The sequence below is a fragment of the Elephantulus edwardii genome, unplaced genomic scaffold (assembly GCF_000299155.1).
Source record: "Elephantulus edwardii isolate Elephantulus edwardi_28Jun2011 unplaced genomic scaffold, EleEdw1.0 scaffold00073, whole genome shotgun sequence".
In the NCBI taxonomy this organism is placed as follows: Eukaryota; Metazoa; Chordata; class Mammalia; order Macroscelidea; family Macroscelididae; genus Elephantulus; species Elephantulus edwardii.
This window is the reverse complement of record NW_006399823.1, coordinates 2,719,573-2,739,838: the sequence shown is the minus strand read 5'-3', so window position 1 is coordinate 2,739,838 and position 20,266 is coordinate 2,719,573. Positions and strand designations below refer to the sequence as shown.

General features: G+C 44.5%; 1 protein-coding gene across 1 annotated transcript in view; it reads left to right on the top strand.

Annotated features, from left to right (window-relative positions):
- The window catches only part of LOC102877262 (double-stranded RNA-specific editase B2-like), a 337,013-nt gene that overhangs the window by 1,076 nt on the left and 315,671 nt on the right, over positions 1-20,266 (top strand). Inside the window, exon 3 of the mRNA XM_006888956.1 lies at positions 15,348-16,255. Coding sequence (XP_006889018.1) covers positions 15,348-16,255 — 908 coding nt within the window. The remainder of the gene's footprint in view (positions 1-15,347; positions 16,256-20,266) is intronic.

Here is a 20,266-nt window from a genome sequence, read left to right as displayed (position 1 = left end):
AAAAAGCAGTAACTTGGTATCTGTCTGTAAAAATCAGTGTTGCTGGCACATGGAGCTGGAGAGATACCCAAGCAGTGACATGCAGGGTCCATATTTGGGGTTGGAGTGGAGATCCAAATAATTATTTCTGTTTGGCCCAATGAGCTCTCACTGTAGACAGTGTTGTCATTTGGATATATGTGGGTTTTTTTGAGGGGGTTGTGTATGTGTGTAGCAGTGGCTGTATATATGTACAGTTGTGTATGTGGTATGAATATGTATCCACAGGTGTATAAAGGTATTGGTGTATGTGAGCTACATGTATGGGTTAAGAATGTGAACGTTTGCCTAATCATGTAAAGAGTCATCTTATACTCACCCCGTGGCTATGGATGTCCTTACACTGAGCAGAAAATGGCTCTATTAGTGTAAGTGGTCAAAGCAACTTATGCCACCAATTGTTGCAGCCTGCAAGTATGGCAGAGCCTCAGAAATGTGAGAAGGCTCCTCCCATGGAGTGTGTATGGCTACTGACACTCACTGAACACTGCTACTGACCGGGAGTGGTAGGCAGCTTTGCCCCTAGACCAACTCCAGCACTCTGATGTCTGTGCTGGGGAAAGATGCCACTTACGCACTGGGTGGCCAGATACCACAGAGTGTCCTCTCCAATGCAGTCATGTAACTGGGTAGGTTAGATAATGTCTGGATGGAGACAGCCCAGCTAGAATTGGCTCTGTCAGGAGCAGCTGGTGCCAACATCAATGAGTTCATCTGCCTCTGGGGAGGGGAGGGGAGAAATAACCTAGACTTCTTCACCAAAACTTCACTGGACTCACCCAGTACTTTGATGCAGAAACAGACAAATGCCACATGAAAGCAAAGCTCTTCACAGACCACATGCATGCAGCCATGCAAAGAGAACTCATGTTCATCTTGGCCGATGCAGACTCATGGCTTGCTATAATCTTCTAGACACTTTGCCCAGCTTTGCCTTCCTGAGGCCTGGCATTCTGCCCCATCCCTCTGAAAGATCACCAGCTAAAACAGGAGCACTATAAAATGGGGGGTGCCAAGACCTATAAGCCTGACCCTGCTACTTCAGCTGTCATTGTAACTAGAGGCATTAAAATGCTGCTTGGCAATTTGAAGTTAGTGTTGGCTTAAGGCTATGGGGCAAAGAGGGTGAGCAACTGATCCTGTGCCTTCCCTTTTCAGCACCTCCCTCCAAAATGAAAGTCCCTGAGCCCCTGTGCAGGGCATGGTATTATTTGGGGGCACCTATTGGAAAGACAGGGAGATCTGGAGGTGTCCTCGGTAGGAAATTGTACTGTTGAGTCAAAGGCTGTACCTCTCTGACGGTTCAAATCCACCAATACCTTTTAGGAAGAAAGAAAGACAGTTTGCTCTGGTGCAGTATCAAGCCTCAGCAAACCAATGAGGGGTCACTTATATGTTGGTTTTGACTTGTTGGCAATAAAGGGTTTATATATTTTTAAGAGCAGTATGTCAGCATTTCTCTGAACCCATCTTTCCAGAACTCCTCAGGGTGTGTGCGGCTGTTTGCACTGCTGCCATTCAATTGGCTGCCTGGGTTGAGAAGAAGTTGCCCTGTTGATGGACATCTCTTCATAACCCAGGGATGGACCTGAGATTTCTTAGTGCAGCCTCATCCCAGACCTCAGGCACAGCCCCCTCCTTCCTTCACTGACACAAAATAAAGGGACCCTGCTCCCAAGAGTTCTAGTGGCATCAGTAAGGAGTCCTGCTGTGGCTCTAGCATTTGGGATCCACCAGCAGCTTGAAGGGAGAAGAAAAGAACTCTCCTCCTGTGCTATTTACAGCCTCCCAAAAACCTGCTGGAGGGTCAAATATAACTGGGTTCCAACTTAACAGCAAAGAGTGAATTTTTGAGTTTGCAATCCCAAGATACAGAGGAAGGTGCCCAGCTCTACATTTTTCTACAGACTGTGAATGGCAAACTGATGACCACTTCCCCAAGGCAAAAAAAAAAAAAAAAAATCAAGCTCTAACTCACTGCTATCAAGTTAGTTCCAACTCAAAGTTACCTTCTGTTGGGTTTCTGTGGCTGTAAATCACAATGGGAGGAGCCTGTCTATCTTTCTTTCTCCCTTGGAGCCATGGGTAGATTTGAACAACCTGAGACATACAGATTTAGGGCTAGTGGCCAACTCCCTACAGACTTTGCAACCAGCAAGATTAGAATATTCCTTCAGGCATTGGTTAGGAGAAGGCACTAAAGTGTACTTCACTGGGAAGTGTTGGCTCTGAATGCAGGATGTTCCTTCTACTATTTTTCATCTGATAGTAAATGTCGACTTTGGTTTTATTTTGGGTTCACTCCATGCCTCTATGAGGGGTCCATACCAGAATGAAATAGAAAGAATCGTTTCTGATTTATGGCTGAAATTATCTGTTTCATATTCATCCATATAAAGTCTCTTCTCTTTTAAAAGCCCTCAAGCAAGTGTTAAGTTAGGAATTGTTCATATAAATACAAGCTTTTGAATGAAAAAGGGAGGTTAGTGAATTCTGAAGGGATGACTTCCTAAGGGAAACTATACCCTCTCACACTTCTATGTCAGAAACACTGATTTCACCCCAGACTTCCTTCTCTACGTACATAATCCCTGCTCTGAAATGTGATGAAGCCCAAGGACAGTGAGCTCAGGGTCCTAACAGTCGCACAGAGCCAAAGCTGAGTAGTTCTCCTCTCCTTTCCTAGTGTCAAATGTCTCTGAGTTATTGTGCTAGGTTTCATTAGGCATAGCTTGAGGTGCACAGATGTGTTGAAATTAATATTTATTTCACTCTCTTCATGAAAATAAGGTATCCTCCATCACTGGCATATGTTCCTTACCCAAGAATGGAGGCCAAGCAAGTCTCTCCTCTCAAGCCATCAAACAGCATTGCTTTAGGAGAATGAGAGAAGTCAAAGGAAGTAAAATCATCTAGTACTTAGCACATTTCTGATATGAACATCTGCACTTAGACCCCTATAAGTTTAAAAAGTTAAGCTTTGTATTCTGTAGCAAGTAGAATTGTCCTGAGGTCTTTAATCTACAAACTGTATGTATATGGTATGCATGCGTGTGTGTGGTGCATGTGTGATGTGTGGATGTGCAAATATATGTGTGTGGTATGTGTATGTGTGTATGTGTAAGTAGACAGAATGTGTAGTGTTGTCTAGAGTGGGGTACATGTGTGTATGTATGTGTACATAAAGTGTATGTGGTATGGGATGTACATTAAAAAGTATATATATTTGACTGTTTTTGAAATGTATATGTGTATAGACATATGGTAGGAGTGTATGTTGAAAACTGCATGCATGTGAAAAGTATGTATATATCTGAGGGTGGGCTGTGTGTATGTGGTGCGCATATGTGTAATAGAGATTGGGTGTAGGATGTGCATAGGATGGGGATTTCTCTGGGTGTGTGCATGCTGCAGAATGTGTGTTATAGTCTGTGTTCAGGATGTATATGTGGTGGATGTGTCTCTGTGGTGTATGTAATGCAGGAGTGTGTTATAGAGTCTGTGTGGGGGTGGTGTGTACGGTGTCTATGCATGTATACATGTTGTGAAGTGTGCGACACAGTCTGTATCTGTGTGTATCTGGTGTGGGTGTGTGTTATAGACTGTGTGTTGGAAGAGTACAGTGTGTGTTATAGAGTGTGTGTGGGAAGTGTGTAGGGTGAGTGTGTCTGTGTGTGTACACATTGTGAAGTGTGCTACACAGTCTGTATGATATGAATCTGTGTGTATCTGGTGTGGGTGTGTGTTATAGACTGTGTGTTGGAAGAGTACAGTGTGTGTCTGTATGTCTATACATATCAAAGCATGTTATAGAATCTATGTGTAGGCGAGTGTGGATGTGTGTCATGGATCTGTGTGGGTTATGTGTATACGTGGTGTGTATGAGAGGGGATCCTGGCAGTGTTGGGGAGGTGTCATGCTTGTGTCTCATTTGTCAAACGCTGCCAAATTTAAAAGAGGAGGATGAAACACACAAAACCATATGAACACCTCTTTGCCTTTTAGTATCACTTAACAGATGGGTCGCTAGTCAGCCAGAAAGCATAAAGAAGACTCTCATTGCAGTGAGATGGAGAGAAAGCAAGATGTTGATAGGTGGTAGCTAGGAAAGTTGATTTGACAGCAGAAATCATGGAGGCACCTGCCCTGGAGTACTGTGCATTTTCCCATCAGTTTTTAAGATATACAGTGTTACCATGTGACCTTTTCCTTCCTGGACAATGTTAAAAAGAAAATTAACAATGTTGAAAGCTGAAGTTGCTGCTTTGGATTATGCTATAAAAGGTCCTGGCTTAACTGCATACAAGCAAGCAAGAAAGCCAAAACACCTGCAGTGTAGCCTACTACTCATTCACACCAGCCTGTCAAAGTCAAGTTTGTCCTGGGTGTTTTTTCAGACTTCTGTGCTTTGACTGTGCTTGTTTTAGTCTCTTTCTTCTTGATAGGTGAGTCGAGTCAGCTTTGACTCATGGTAACCCTATTTAGAACAGAAAGAAACCTTGCCCCATCCTTGTGCCACCCTCACAATCTCTGCTGTCCTGACGCTTGTTGTTGCAGTGACTGTGTCAGCCTTTCTGAGGGAAGGGCTCTTGTTTCTCTTATTCACTGACTTGCCACTTTTCCAAGTACGGTGCCCTTCTCCAGGAGCTGGCCATTCCTAATAACACGCCCCAGCCTATGTGAGATTAAAATCTTACCAACATTGTTTATAGAAAAATACCACAAAGTGAGTGGCTTTAAAGAACAGACATTTTCTCACAGTCCTAGATCTGAGGAGTGTGAATTGAGAGCATTCCCAAGGCCTTGGCCTCTCTCTCTGAGCTCTCTGGACGAAGGTCCCCCATTATCTCCATCAGTGTTTAGGATCCCTGGATTTCACTTGCTATTCCTTGGTGTGTAGGTGTATCCCTGTGAACTGTTTTCCTCCCACGCGTGACACTGTTTCCATATCTCTTCTCACTCTAAAGCTGTATCACTCAGAAAGAATGTTGTGGTGCTGGTGAAAGGTATTGAATGTACCATGGACTGTGAAAGGAACAACCAAATCTGTCTTGGAGGAAGTTCAACCAAGTGCTCCCTAGAGACAAGGATGGTGAAGGTTTATCTCGTACTCGGGGCATGTTGTCAAGAGTGGCCAGTCATTCGAAAAGGATGTCATGTTGGGAAAAGTAGAGGGTCTGTGAAAGAGAGGAAGACCCTCAATGAAATGAATTGACAGGGTGACTAAAACAATGGACTGGAGTCTGGTGGAGATGATGAGGATGGCCCAGGTTAGAGCAAAGCTCAGATCGTAGGGTTGCTATGAGTTATCATGGACTCCACAGCACCTACCAACACAAGGTTAAACATAAGAACCACCTAACTTTGGTGTGCTCTCTTTTAACCTAACTAATAACAAAAGAAAGCATCGTTTTGCAAACAGTCATTTTCACAAGTTAGCACTTTGACATAGGTCTTTGGGTGACATAATTCAATCCAGAACACGTCTCTACAAGGAGCTTTTCCAGAATCCAGGAATGCCTGCCTTTCTCCAATCTGTAGGCTTCATCTTCTAGAGAAGAAGGATTGTTCTTTTTTTTTTTTTTTAAGGGAAAAAAAAAACCCTGGGACTGCTTGGCAACAGAATAACCTTCACCAGGAACAATATTATCTCTTCAAATGTAGCGTGGCGTATCGGATGGCTAGTTCTCCAGGGCCCTCCTGACCTGCAGACTAGGCAGCGTCATTATTAGTGATGCATTCGCATTCTGGAAAGCTCTCAATGACGCCGACTATTGAGGGGAAGTCTGGTGTGCATAATGACCAGGCTGTGGACGCTGGCCCGGAAAGGGAGATGGCAGAAGAAAAAGCCGCGCATAAATAAATACATGAGCAAGTACATGGGCGAGGAGTATCTTCACACACTTGTCAAGTTGATTCTAACGAGCTCACATCAAAACACAAGCTCTCCACACGGTTCCTCTGCATTTTGTGGGATGCAGGAAAAACATAAATGAAAGGTACACTCTGCAATTGAACTTAATAAATCCAGAAGGACAAGTTTTACATGAAAACTGAACATTTAACTGCAGCTCTGGAAATGCAAAAAAAAAAAAAAGTTTTCTCCCCCCAGTGTGCGAAACCTCTAGATTTAGTGCTATGTTTTGCAGATGCTTTTGTCAAACAAGATAATGTACTTATGAGGCTCAGGAGGCAAACCAATGTGAGAGAGCAGCAGAAGGGAAATCAGTTAATTTTTGCATCTTCCCTTATATATGTCTCTGCAACTTAGATGCTCTCTTTGAGTGCTTGGCAGTTTTCAAATTGCTCATGATTGTTCTATTATGGCTGCTCGTGGTATGTATCTAACGTAGTAGGAAGTCATTTGCCTATTTTTCTTCTAATTTCCACAGTGGGTGGGTATTTGCAACTATCTGATAATGTGATGGAGCCTGCAAAGACCTTCGAAAAGCCACAGTTAACAGACACCTCATTTTAAGACTCTTGAGAGTATAATTTACCAGCGTGTTGAGGCAGAAGTAACATGCAACATGCCTTGTTGGCACTTATAACACCAGGCATGTGCTTTATTTGGGAATGGATTACTTTAAGGGGAAACTTCTGCAATCCAAATCAGAAATTTTGCAATCACGACGCTTATAGGGTACACCTCCAATTGGAATTGAATGCAGCCAGGTGGGAGCACGGATTTTTATAACTAGATCAGTTGTACCATTCTGCTGGCTCTCTTCTGAACTAGTGTTCTCTGGTAGAGCTGCTTTCTTCTTCCGTTCTACCTTGCCCAGACTTAACATAACTTGTGTTATGTTACATGCAGAAGCACTATGTTCTTTCTGGAACTCTCTATGAGGCTGGCAAGAATCAGCAGTGCCCTGTCCTATATGTGTGAGTGGTGAAGGTGAGGAGCGCGACCCTCTGAAATCAGCCCCACATGAAAAGCAACTGAAAAGACATGGTGCATGTCAGTTCGAGCCTGTATGTCTGCCTGTATGAGTCTGTTTCTATGTGAACATGCAGCTATAGAGGGACATGGATAAATTGTGAGTGGGAGAGAAAGAGAGATACAGAGAGAGAAAGATAAATTGAAAAATTGGAGTACTAGAGAGAGAGAGAGATACATAAACTTTAAAACGAGCCTTAATGCAGTTAGGTTTTCTCTGTTATTTTTTTCCTATTTGTCTCATAATCTAAGGAGGTAAGTTTCTTTCAGAACTACTTTCAGCTCTAATACACCAAGAGAATGTCAGTTATGATTTATAAGAATAACAATTATTCAGGAGAATGAACTTCAGAGTCAAATTAAAGGATAAATCAACTCTTATGCACCAGTATAAAGCCTAAGTGTGAATTGTCCCAATGTACATCAAATAATTGTTTAGAATGAAACTGCTTTGATCGTGTGGGCCTCTCAAATTATATCTTCTCAGAACCTAGGAGAATCCTTCAAAGAAGGACACTATTTGTCTCTTCCTGTGCCTTTAAGAGGCAATAGCAGTTCCGATTCACCAGAGATGCCACAGGAGGATGGGCAATTCCTCCAGTAAAGATTTACTCGTGTTGCTGTGAGGTGCCTTTGACTTGGCTGTGACTCATTGTGACCTTGTGAACAGCAGATATGAACTTCACTCTTACATGCACTGTTGTCATCACAGTCTCTGAAATGCTCAATGCTACTGTTACAGTCACTGTGTCAATCCATTTACAGCCTCAGGAACTCCATAGAGGGTTTGCTGTGGGTGAGAAGGGTCTCAAGGATAGTATATTGAGTTTTAAGAACAATTCATATGTTGGGATGCCTAAAATATTGGATACAGTATATTGAGATGTAAATTCACCCTCTCAGTTCATCTTCAGAGTAAACTCTATGTCAAGACCCAAAGGCATTGCTGTGTGTCCAGAACCTCCTAAAAGCTGACCTTCCAGTGGGTTCCCGAAGCTGTAAATCACATGGAATGAGATGCCCATCCTTTTCCCACAGACCCGTGGGTGGATTCGAACCACCAGAGAGACGCTACCTTTCAAATAGCAGCACAACCCCCAATGGACTATACCTCGGGAGCTCCCCAAATCCTGTTGAGTAGGTATTTTTATATCCCATTGTATCAAATAGTATTTTGAAACGTATTTGTAAACCATGTTATATCAGCCTTATGGCAATCCCTGTCAGATCAGAGCTGTGCTCATATGCTGTTCAGGTTCCTTCAGAAGTCCTGCCATGCCTTTCTTCTGTGGCAGCTCCGGGCGGACTCAGCCATTGATCCTTCAGCTAGCAGCTGAGCTCATCTGACACTGCACTGCCCATGTTACTAGGGAGAAAAGTGAGGCACAGGAAGGCTCGATATTGTAATGCCTCCCCTTGTTGAACCTCAAACCCCAAATCACTGTGTTCTACAGGCAAATAGCCAAGTACACAAACCTGTTCCACGAAGTTTGTAGACTGCTTTTGGGGAGAAAGTTAGCCTACTCACCCAATAAAACATAAAGGACTGATGGAGCTCTGGTGGCCTAGTGGCAAGAAGCTGCATTGCATTCCCAGAAGTGTGTGATTCAAATCCACCAGATGCTCTGCTAGAGAAGAAGAGACCATCTCCTCCAGAACCAGTCAGATCCGATTTGACGGTACACACAAAAACTTAACACACACACACACACACACACACACACACACACACACACACACACACCACACACACACAACAAAGGACTGAAAACCAGAAAAAGATTTGCTTTATGAAAAATCAGGATTAGTGGATATTACTTAGTCCTGTTTGCTAGTAGGAACATCCCCTTCTGTGCTGCTTGGGTATAGGTGGGGCCGTGCTCAAAGTGTTTTGGCATTTCCGAAGCATGCTCAAAGAAGGCCCAGAGAACAGGACACTGGAATCAAAAGTGTTACGTTTGTGCCAAATATGCTTATGGTAGGTAATTTTCACAGGGCTTACAGCTGAGGAGAGGTACCCACAAAGACAAAGTCACGTAAAGGCAGGCCTGGTTCTCCTAAAACTCAGAGAACTCTATCTTCTCATCCACCACAAACCTCTTTGGGGGCACACATAGACACAAAAGATCAAACAGGGGTATCCTTGCTGGGATTAAGAAAGAAACAGGGGGATTGAAGAAAAGTACAATGAATGAATGGAAATCCAAAACCTCTGTAAACGTTCATTAAAATCAATAAAATAAAATTTAAAAAGAAGGAGCTCTGGTGACCAAGTGATAAGGAATGGCACTGCAAATCCAAAGGCACATGGTCCTAATCCTCCAGCTTCTCTAAGGGAGAATGGTGACTAATCTCCAGTGTGATTTAACACTTCAGAAAAACCCACTGCAAGGTCAGCTATGACTTGATGCCACAAGTTTCTATTTAATGGCACATAACAACAATATTTGTTTCCTATTGTGGAGACAACAATGTCGCTCCAATTATAGCACGTGACAGAAAGATGTCACACTATGCTCACAGAGTAACGTGTAATATGTCAAGCTGCTAACCCAATGGGAGTCAAACTCGACTCGATGGCAGTGGATGTTTTTGAGGTCCTTTGAACCTCTGAAGGGTGGCCTCTAGGTTCTCTGTGAGAGACAAGGGGACATGTTTTGCCCTCTCTCTGAGGTGTTCTGGAATTTCTGGGCAGGGAGACGGGGAATGATTCAGAGGGTTCAGCAAATAACAGAAGCAGGAAGAGAGCGTTAGTCTTACCTAGTGCCTACCTTAACCATTTGCTTTGTTTTTTTTCTTAAAAAATGTGTTCGATTTTGGTCATGTTGTAAGGAAAGACTGGTCCTTAGAGAGGGACATCATGCTTGGGAGGGTGGAGGGACAGCGCAGGAGGGGAAGGCCCTCTATGAGGTGGATTGATTCAGTGACTGGGATAATCGGGATGAGAGTGTCAGAGACAGTGGGATTGGCACAGGACAGAGCAGAGTTTAGAGCTGTTATACATAGGGTCGCTATGAGTCGCAAGTGACTTGACGGCACATAACAACAACAAGGTGTTTTGCTAGTTACCATGTGAGCCTTTTCCCTAAGCCATCAAGTGTGCTCCCTCACTAGCTGTCTGTTGCTGTTAGGTCAGCCCCTCAATCATGGCAACCTCATACACAGCAGAACCTAATGCTGTCTAGTTCCCACACATCCCCTCACAACTCAAAACTAAACTCAAACTCATTATTGTTGAGTTGAAATGGACTGCTAGCTGACCCTCCACTCGGCTTTTGGAGGCTTTAAATCTCTCAGGAGATTGCTCATCCTTCTCTCTTGGAGCTGCTGGTAGGTTTAAACCACCAGAGAGGCATCACCTTTGAGCTAGCAGCATTAACCGCCCATGGACTGTGCTACCAGAGTTCAAACGATGGTAAACAATAGGGTTTTTACTGGTTCTCAGAAGTAAATCACAAGACCTTTCCTTCTACTCTGTCTTAGTCTGGAAGCTCCACTGAAACCAAGTCAGCACCACTGACAGGTAGGTAAGTGGTGGCTGCACATGAGGTATATTGGTCAGGAATCCAACCAGGGTCTCTTGCATGGAAGATGAGAATTTGACCACTGAACTACTACCACCCCCATCTACCTTATCATTCTAGGAAGTTTATAAGGCAAATACTTTCCACATCTTTGTTTAATGTTTCTAGAATATTGGAACTGAGACAGGCTGAGTGGTTGGCTCAAGGTTATGCATGTATAAATGATATTCGACCTCTGATGGGCTCCAGAGTCTGTGATGCGCCAGATGCACTGGGCTGCTTCTGGTAAAGAAAATATAAGATTGGACCAGAGCTGTGCCCAAGGTTAGAGCAGAGTTAAACTGCTTTGACTCAGCAAGTCAGTTAAACAGGGCAGAGTAGGCCTCATTGCAAAGTGTCTAGACCCTTGATCTAGAAATTCTAGAAAATCAGTTAGTAAATATCACCACAAGAGATTCTAGCTAGGACAGAGTTTATAAATCTGCTCCCCTCCCCAAGTCTAGCATCCTATAGATTTACTATAGAAGGTCCTCCTCCCATGATCTCATAAGCCGTTGCTTATGCTGTAGACTTTACTAACAACAGCTATCAGATATTTGAAGTTGTAGAAAAGAAGGCTATGAAATACATTTTGATGCGTGTGAAGGGGAAAAGTGTTGATTTGAAAGTTCTGCTGCTCTGAGATATACCTTTCTACCTCCCAAGGTAACAAAGGTCATCTGATATGCCGGCCACTTTAATAACACTAACAGGCTCGGCCAATCTCCACATGGTGAGAAATCAATAAGAAATTAGAAAGCTCCAAGCAAGTTTCTAGGCAATCTGGTATAGGGATTTTTTTTTTAGTTGTGTTGCAATTTATTTTTTTTTTAAATTTTATGTTCAGTTCTGCAAACTGTCTGGTTTCTCATCCACTGCCCCTTTCCTAAAGTTCCCCAACAGGTAAATCCCATTGTTGTATGCATACCCAAAATACACAAAGATTCACAGAACTGATTAAGATTCTGAGTACTTGGTATTTCTAAGATGACTGTTTCAAGATTGATTATAAATAAATACTGTGAATCTATGACTTAATAAAAATCTCAGAAACACTCTTTTGAAGTGTATTTCCTCTCCAAAGCCAGTATTTTTTCAGAAGCAAATAATTTCTAAAACATCACCATTTTAAAAGTTAAAATGTGAAGATTTAAGATCATACCAAAGGGAGATGCAGTCCAAGCAGGGCCTGAGCCGACTCCACTCTGATCAAACTCTCTATGGACTGATTTCTTTTCCATGCAGATGGCGACAGTAGTGGTGGAGGTAACTGAACATTTCAGGCCTATCTGAAAGAACAGTCAGCACGGTAGCTCTGAAAAGAACATTCTAAAATGTCAGAATGACTCTTGAAGGTATCCAATTTTCAAAAGCATCTTTTGTGCCTATGACATTGTACTTTTTCCTTTCTTCTTCTTCAACAACAATGTTACAAAAACAGAACTCCAGGAGTGTTATTATTGAGGGTAAAGGTCTTGCAACCCACTTACCTTTCAGGGCAGACGTGAAGAAAACGTATTTACATGCCAGTGCTAAGAGAGGCAATATCTGCTTGTAAGCCAAGGTCTAGCTGTTAACAATCATTTTCACCTGCTTAACAAGGGAAAAACTCATTCACAACCTGTACTGACATTTCCAAGGAAACTTTGAGATCTTCTAATTCCCAAAGAGACATCTAAGGCAAAACAAAGGGGAAACAGTGTGTGTGTGTGTGTGTGTGTGTGTGTGTCTTTTGCATCATCTGTGTGGAATGGCTCTTTAAAACCAGTCTTTTCTCCTGAATCCAGACATTGATTTAAGACTGTGGTCTCAGCATAATTATCATCGTCTAGTCAGATATGGATCATTTCCAACTCGATGGCACACAACAATAATAACAGACACACCAGACAGAGGGTTACTAGAAAATGGCCAAGAAAGGGATTGTCACTTTGTCAATATCCATAAAGCTACTTTTGTAGCACGAAAGCAAAAGGAGGAATACTTGATGTTCTTGGGAATTACTGGGTAGGGTTAGTATTCCTTCACTTCCTCAAATCAATTACTGTGGAATCAATTCTAACTCACAGTGACCTGCCATCAGCTTTCCAAGGCTGATGTTAATGGGAGGAGGCTGCCAATCATTTCCTCTGATGGATCTGAACTTACTTTCTAAGGTGGTTACACTTAGTGGTGGCGCTATGGTAAAATAATCTGCCAGCTAACCAAAATCTCAATAGCTCAAACCATCCAGCTGCTCCATAGGAGAAAGATGTGGCAGTCTGCTTCCACAAAGATTTACAGCCTGAAACTTTATGGGGCAATTGCACTCTGTCCTCTAAAGTAGCTATGAGTTAGAATCTACTTGATTATTATTGTTGTGCCATCGAGTCAGAACTGACCCATAGCTGACCCTTCAGCCTGTTTTCAGCAGGAGTTAACCACACAGGAGGAGATTGCTCCTCTGTCTCCCACAGAGCAGCTGGTGGCCTAGAACTGCATGCCTTCCAGATTGCAGAGCAGCTTCTTGCCATTAGGCCATGGGCGTTCTAAACTTATAAACAATTAATATTATTTTCAAACCTCTTATCCATCAAGTTGGAACTGACTCAGAGCTTACCCTCTGATGCTATAAATCATCAATATCTCACAGAGCTACTGGTGGATTTGAAACTCCAGAAGGGTGTGGTCTTTGAGTGAACAGTGCAATTCTCTATGGCTCCAAGTTCCCTTAGTCTTTGCAAAGTCTTTGCCTATCTCATTAAAGTGGCCAAAATTTCAGTTACAGAAATTAAGGCACTAGAACAGGAGATTCCGGTGTCTAAGGGACAAGATGAGGGCACCTCATTCCAATGTACCCACTGGCCCTGGGTTGGTGCTGGAGGTTCCCCACCATGTCCATTTACAGCTCTGATTCTCATCCCAGCTACATGCTGGTATCACTAGGATTTTTGTTCAATTTTTTCCCACCTAGCAGACACTCAGGAGTCCCTAGGTGGTAAATATGCTCAACTGATAACCAAAAATCCAGATGTTCGAGTCCACCTAGAGATGACTCCGAAGAAAATCTGACAATCTCTTTGGGGAGAAAAAAAAAATCAGCCTTCAAAGACTCCATAGAACACAGCTATACTCTGACACACATGTGATGCAGGTCTTAACTGACTCCATAGAAGCAGACTTTAGGGTCTGGTCCACACTTGAGCCCCTACGGTGTCTGAGAGATGAGCATGTCAGCATATGATGGTTACAGAACCTTCCCATTGTGATTCTCTTCCCATGTGATTCTCACACAGAGTGGAGACAAAAATTTCTATAAAGTAAGAACCAACTGATAGCTGACCCTCCATCAGATTTTCCAAAGATGTAAATTAACAGAAGATGAGATTGCCCGTCTTTCTCCTTTGGGGCCTCTGGTGCCTTCACATGAGAGAACGTTTGGGTTAGCAGGACAACTCCCCAAATTATGGCTGCCAAAACTCCCTGAGTGGAGACAGATGCACTCCATTTTAGATAAAATGTAAAAGCCATGCCTTTTTCTAATGGCCTGTGAAAGATTCCCGTGTGCTTTTCTACCTAGGACAGGAGTCAAGAAGGGCTTTCTGCAATGAATTAAAGAGTAAATATTTCAGGCTTTGCAGATGGCGTGGTCTCTGTTGCAAATACTCAATTTTGGCACAGTAGTGCAAATGCAGACTTCAGCAAATGGACAGGATTTGTTCCAAAACACCGTATTTATGAAAACAGGCAGCAAAAGGATTAAGTCTAGAGTTGTAGTTGACTAGCCCCTGACAGAGGACTCCCCATCCCTTCCATGCCCCTGAAGGCCCACTTCCCAACAGCCACCCATCCACCCACCTCATCTTCCCCTTTCCCCAACCCCCCACCCCCACCACTCCCCTCAGCCCTGCTGCATCACACAGCTGAGGCTCACTTCTTGCTCATCCTACTACAGTGAGCTGACCAGGTACCATTATTTTTCATATCCTGTTGTAAAACAAGGAGATTGAGTTTTGAGGGTCTCTGTTTGGGACTGGAAAAACAAAGGGATGGTACAAAAGCAGAGCCCTTCACTTTCCTCACAAAGAAAGATTTTGACTCCCTTACTGCTGACCAACTGCCACCATCCTGTTCTGTATGTTGACAAGAGAATCAAAAATCCTCACTTCTGAGTAGAACCTGACTCCCAGGGACAGAAAAGAGACACTGCCTCCTTCATCCACTACAGGCAGAAAAGGCCTCGCTGATCTTCAGCATTGCAAGACACTGATAGAAGGGGTCATGTTGTTTATTTATTTGCTTTTTGGTGGCAGTAACACCGGAAGAGAGGAAGGGCCAGGGGGTGGACAGTTTGAGTGACGTTAGTTGCTGTTCTCAGGGCATGGCAGCAGTCCCCAGTGCAATACATGGGATAAAGTGCTGAGCAGAATCTCAGCCTCTTCACACTTCCACACCTCCTCTAGCTTCTCAGAAATACAGCTCTCCAGGAACTATTCCAGAACAAATTCCCTGGCTCAGTGGTGTCCTTCCTCCTCAAGCTTAATTAGTCCCTGGCAGGAATTCATTCCTCATCTCATGAAGGATGCATAATTGTTTCTACCAGCCAAGAAATAAAAATGCTGCCTTTCATGTATTTCTCTGGTAAGATGCTTCCATCAAATCAGTACAAGGATGTTACAGCGCATTTTATAGGCCTAGCTTTTGTCGCCCTGATGGTGAGGGCTTTTATATTTATGAAGTCCAAGTTTCACACTGTGGTACTGTATGTGTCATGATTAACAACGTGCCATTGCCTCGGGTCATGACTAATGTATTTTCACTGCCAGGTACCAGCAGCACAGAGGTGAAGGAAAACCGGAACGTGGGCAATCTGGAGACCAAGCCGCTGCCGCCCAGCGACAGGGCGAGAGGAAGCGCGCCCAGCATAAAAAGGAAAAGGCCGCTGGAGGAAGGCAACAGCGGTCATTTCTGCAAACTGCAACTGATCTGGAAAAAACTGTCCTGGTCCGTGACGCCCAAGAACGCGCTGGTGCAGCTGCACGAGCTGAAGCCCGGCTTGCAGTATAAGATGGTGTCGCAGACGGGCCCTGTGCACGCGCCTGTCTTCGCGGTGGCCGTGGAAGTCAACGGGCTGACCTTTGAGGGCACGGGCCCTACCAAGAAGAAGGCCAAGATGCGCGCGGCAGAGCTGGCTCTCAAGTCCTTCGTGCAGTTCCCCAACGCCTGCCAAGCTCACTTTGCCATGGGCAACGGCATGAGCCCGTCCCCAGACTTCACCTCCGACCAGGCTGATTTCCCGGACACTCTGTTCAAGGAGTTCGAGCCCTCGGCCCCCAGCGAGGACTTGGTGGGTTACCGCCCTGTAAACACCGAGCTGCTGTCCACCGCGTACCGGCAGGGCAGGCTCCTCTGCCGCACGTGGGACCTGGTGGGCCAGGCCAAGCCCAGCCAGCACAGGCTGGGACCCGCAGCCGAGCGCGACAAGAACCCCGTGGTCCTGCTCAACGAGCTGCGCTCGGGGCTGCGCTACGTCTGCCTGTCGGAGACGGTGGAGAGGCAGCGCCCCAAGAGCTTTGTGATGGCCGTGAGAGTGGACGGGAGGACCTTTGAAGGCTCCGGGAGGAGCAAGAAGCTGGCCAAAGGCCAGGCGGCCCAGGCTGCGCTCCAAGCCCTCTTTAACATTCGGCTACCCAGCCACCTTCCCAGCCGGAGTAAAAGTCACCTTTTGCCGCAGGTGAGAATTCTCAGGTACCTGCCCTGCAGGTGGAAGGATGTTCAGGTGAATGTGAGTGGTGATTGTCCTCGCCGTAACCAGGGAAGCGGGCAGAGCCTCTCTCCCCATTACTCTCAGGTAGATTGCAGCCTCCCAGGCGCTCCTTTCTCAGAAAGCGAGGCTTCTGCCTCGCGCACACAAAAGGCCCCCTTTCCTATCCTTATCATTAAGAGCAATTTTCAGGCTTTTTGGCGAGAGAATCATGTGAATGTAAAGAAATGAAAGAGCATGTCAACACTCCAACTTCCCCGAGGTAATGGGAGAATTAATGAAGCCAGGTAATTTTTGTAATGATGATTCCAGCTACAAAGAAGACGCCTCAGCACAAGCTAAGGGAAGAGGGGGGCTGAGCAAAGAAAGGGTCTTTCTAGTCCTGTAGAAGGGACCTGCACGGGCAGGCGGAAGGGCCAGGCCTGGCACAGCTCTCTCCCCGGTTTGACCCCTAAGCTCTCTGCACCCAGATAAAAAGGATCATAAGGTGAAGATGTATTTGGTAGCTGTTTGGGCTGACTTTCTAGCTAATAAGGAAATGCAGGGATACTAGAAAAAGAACAAAGAAATATGAGTTCTGTTATCTTGTTTGGAAACAATGATTCTATTGCAGCTTCAAGACAGAGGTTGGTGGGGACCCTGGACAGGTACAATATAAAGACAAAGAGGATCAGGAACACGAGACTTAAAGGCATAGGGGGACAGCAGACAGATCTGGATGGTAAAGCCTTGCTTTCTTCCATCACCTATCACCTCCTGAGCCTTCCCAACCAACGTGGTGGCTCTGCTTTGTTACATGAGTTTACTGTCATTCACTCAAGAAATAGTTTTCGGAGATATGTATTTCTCAGGAACCATCCTCATACCATTTCACAATAACCTTATGCTTCTAAGTGGGATAATTGCTTGTTTATGCAAATTGTTATTTTCTCTTATCATTCTGAAGATTATTTGTGGGCATCACTAATGTATTAGATACAGAAAATTGTCTTTATTCATTTTGGGCATCAATCAAGACGATAAGCATTTTTACATAGTTAAAAAGCACTTAGCCCTGTGTGGGATTCATAGTAAGTACTCAATAATTGTAAGTTATTACTATGATCGTTATCATTATTACATCACAACACCTAGAAAAGAATCCATTATGTAGCTTCAGAGAAAGATAAATCTGTTAAACAATGCAAGGTACAAGGTACCACCAAAACCTCAGCTACCACTAAGGGATGCTTTATAGAAATACAAATGAAATGTATTATGGCAGAGCCCTCATTTTGAATTATGTCTGGAGTGTAAGCTTTCATCTATTTATTCATCCAATAAATATCTATTTGACTTTTACCAAGCAGATGGAGGGGGCATACAATGAGCAAGGCCGGTAATGTTGTACTTCTCGTGTAGCTTGGTCAAGTGAGGGAGGGAGAAACAGTTGTCATGACTGAGTTCCTGTTCATGGCAACACCATAAATGTCAGAGAAGCTCTATGTTCTGTTGAGTGTTGGTTTTTTTCAGTAGATTGCCAGGCCTTATTCCAAGGCACTCTGGAAGGACTTGAACCTCCAAACTTTTGGTAGTGGCCAAGCACCACCTAAGAACTCCTACTGAAGGAGAACCAAGCCAAACACACCACCTTTGAGTCAATTCTACTCCCAAGTAACCCTTCATCTGGGTTCAAAGACTGTGAATCTTACCAAAAGATTCTCTCATCCTCCTATTCAAGGCATGCTGGTGGATTCAAACTGCCAACCTTCTAATTAACAACTTAGCTCTTCATCAATAAACTATTAAGACTAAACAAGGAATTTCAATTATGTGATGAGTACTTCTCCCCCTGTCTGTGCCCTCAGTTCACTGATTTATTTTCCTATTTTTTTTTAAAAGCCCTGATCGTCCTAAGGGGCAATTTGGACTGGTTTCAAATGTAATCTCCATAGGCCTTGCAATCCATAAGTCTAAGTGCAAACAGGCTGCTTACAAAACCAGTACAACTTCAATGTCATTCTCTCAACCTTGCGATGAAATTGCTCTCTCTCAGTGCCGATGGGCATGTTGTCAGAAAGGGTCCATCCCTGGAAAAATACATCGTGCTTGGTAAAAGAGGGTCAGTGAAACTGAGGAAGTCCCTCAACGAGGTGAATTTACATCGTGTCTGCAACCATGGCCTTAAAAATCACAGCCCCAACTGTGAGGAGAGAGCAGGAACATTCTGTTGTACACCGAGTCCATTTAACTCCACAACACCCAACCACAGCAACAGAATGCCTCCTAGTGAGAAATCCTGTAGCCTTAGCTTTCTAATCTCTTGCTCCTCCATTTTTTCCTTTTCCTTCCTATCCCATGACCCCATGACCTATGGCTGCTGCTCACCAGCCATCCTCATTGCTGGTTACCACCCAGTTGGCTGAGCCGCGGAGACCCCATGGTGTGTAGAGTAGAACTGCTCCACTGGGGATTGGTGCTGTGACTTTTCAGGAGCAGACAATGAGGCCTGTCTTCTGAGGCACCTCTGGCTAGGTTTGAACCACCAACCTTTTGGCAGGACGTTAAGCACTTAACCTTGTGTACCACCCAAGGTAACAACAATACCTGTGGAAGTCATTTTGCTCCCAGCCCGCTTGATTTGTGAGCAGTTGTACAATGGAGGATGCGCCCCTTTCTAAGACACCAGGTGACCTTTGTCAGTTTCCAGGCTTTGTTGTTTTCTGTGACAAGATCACTGATCACTGGATTCCCCACCACCAACTCCTTGGCTCTCCCCTCATCATCCCAAAACAAACACAGGTGCAGCCTGAGGCCTCCCAAAGTGGTTGCTCTCCTCCTGGCTCACCTCTGATCTGTCCGGGCAATGTTATTTTTAGTAAGAGGCCTCCTTTCTCTCCCTGTCCCCACCTTTTCTCTCTGCCTGCTCCCTCTCCACCCCTCCCCAGGTGAAATTTGAAGGATGTCAGTGAATTCTGGCCGTGATGCCTGTTTCTTTTATGTTGTCAACCCTGAGCTCTCACGATGAAGAAACTAGGCAGTGCTACTACTTTGTAATAGTCATTTGACCCCCGAATGCAGCACATCAGTTAAAGCCACCACCGCTAAATTATTTTTCCTCTGACAGTCCGCTAACCACCCCGACTAGATGATAAAGGGCATGTAGCACAGAAAGGGTTGCAGGCTATCCATCACACCCACTGGCACCACTGCCATTCCAGAAGGCTCATTATCCCCTTCCCTCACTGCCCCCTCGCACACTGGGCTCTCTACAGCCGGGTGGGGCTGACCAGGACAACAGCCAGCCAACCATTGCCTTTAGAGCTTTGTTGAATGGGAATCCTGCTGAGGAACGGGTCTGCATTCAAGGAAAAAAAAAAAAACCAAAGGGGGAAAAATCCAGGAGCCACTTTAAATTCTGCTTTGCTTTCCTGGTTCTGCACCACCACCCCGCTTTTGGAACTCTTATCTATCCATCATGCTCCCTGCTAACAACAACCTCCCGCTTCAACCCGCACTGGGCTTAGAGAAGCTTTTAAGTCCCTAAAGGCACTAGCCTTTTGTTATTGGTGTCCAAGTGCTGGGTTAGCAAAGCGAGGCACCTTTGCTGTAAAGTAGAGGAGACATCTTTTCAACCCTGGTCAGCTCACCCGCCGCTCTTGCCTCTTTCTCTCAGCAAAGAGCAAGTTACCTGATTACCGCTGAACATACACCCCAGTGGTCCAGTTGAGTGGCCAACGATATCCCAGTCTACCTCAAACAGCATGATAGCAGTACTTACTGTCAAAGCTGGACAATTTCTGGGACATGGATACAAACAACAAGATATCAACTTTCTTGAAGTAATGAAATATCTACTCGCTCCACAGCAAAAGCAGCTTTCCAGTGGTAAAAGTAAGATAAAATAAACTTAAATAAGTACTTTTTAGGGGAAACAACCCCCAAAATAGTTCCTAAATGTAAGATTCTCAAGAAAGATTAAAATCACAGGCATCGGTTTCT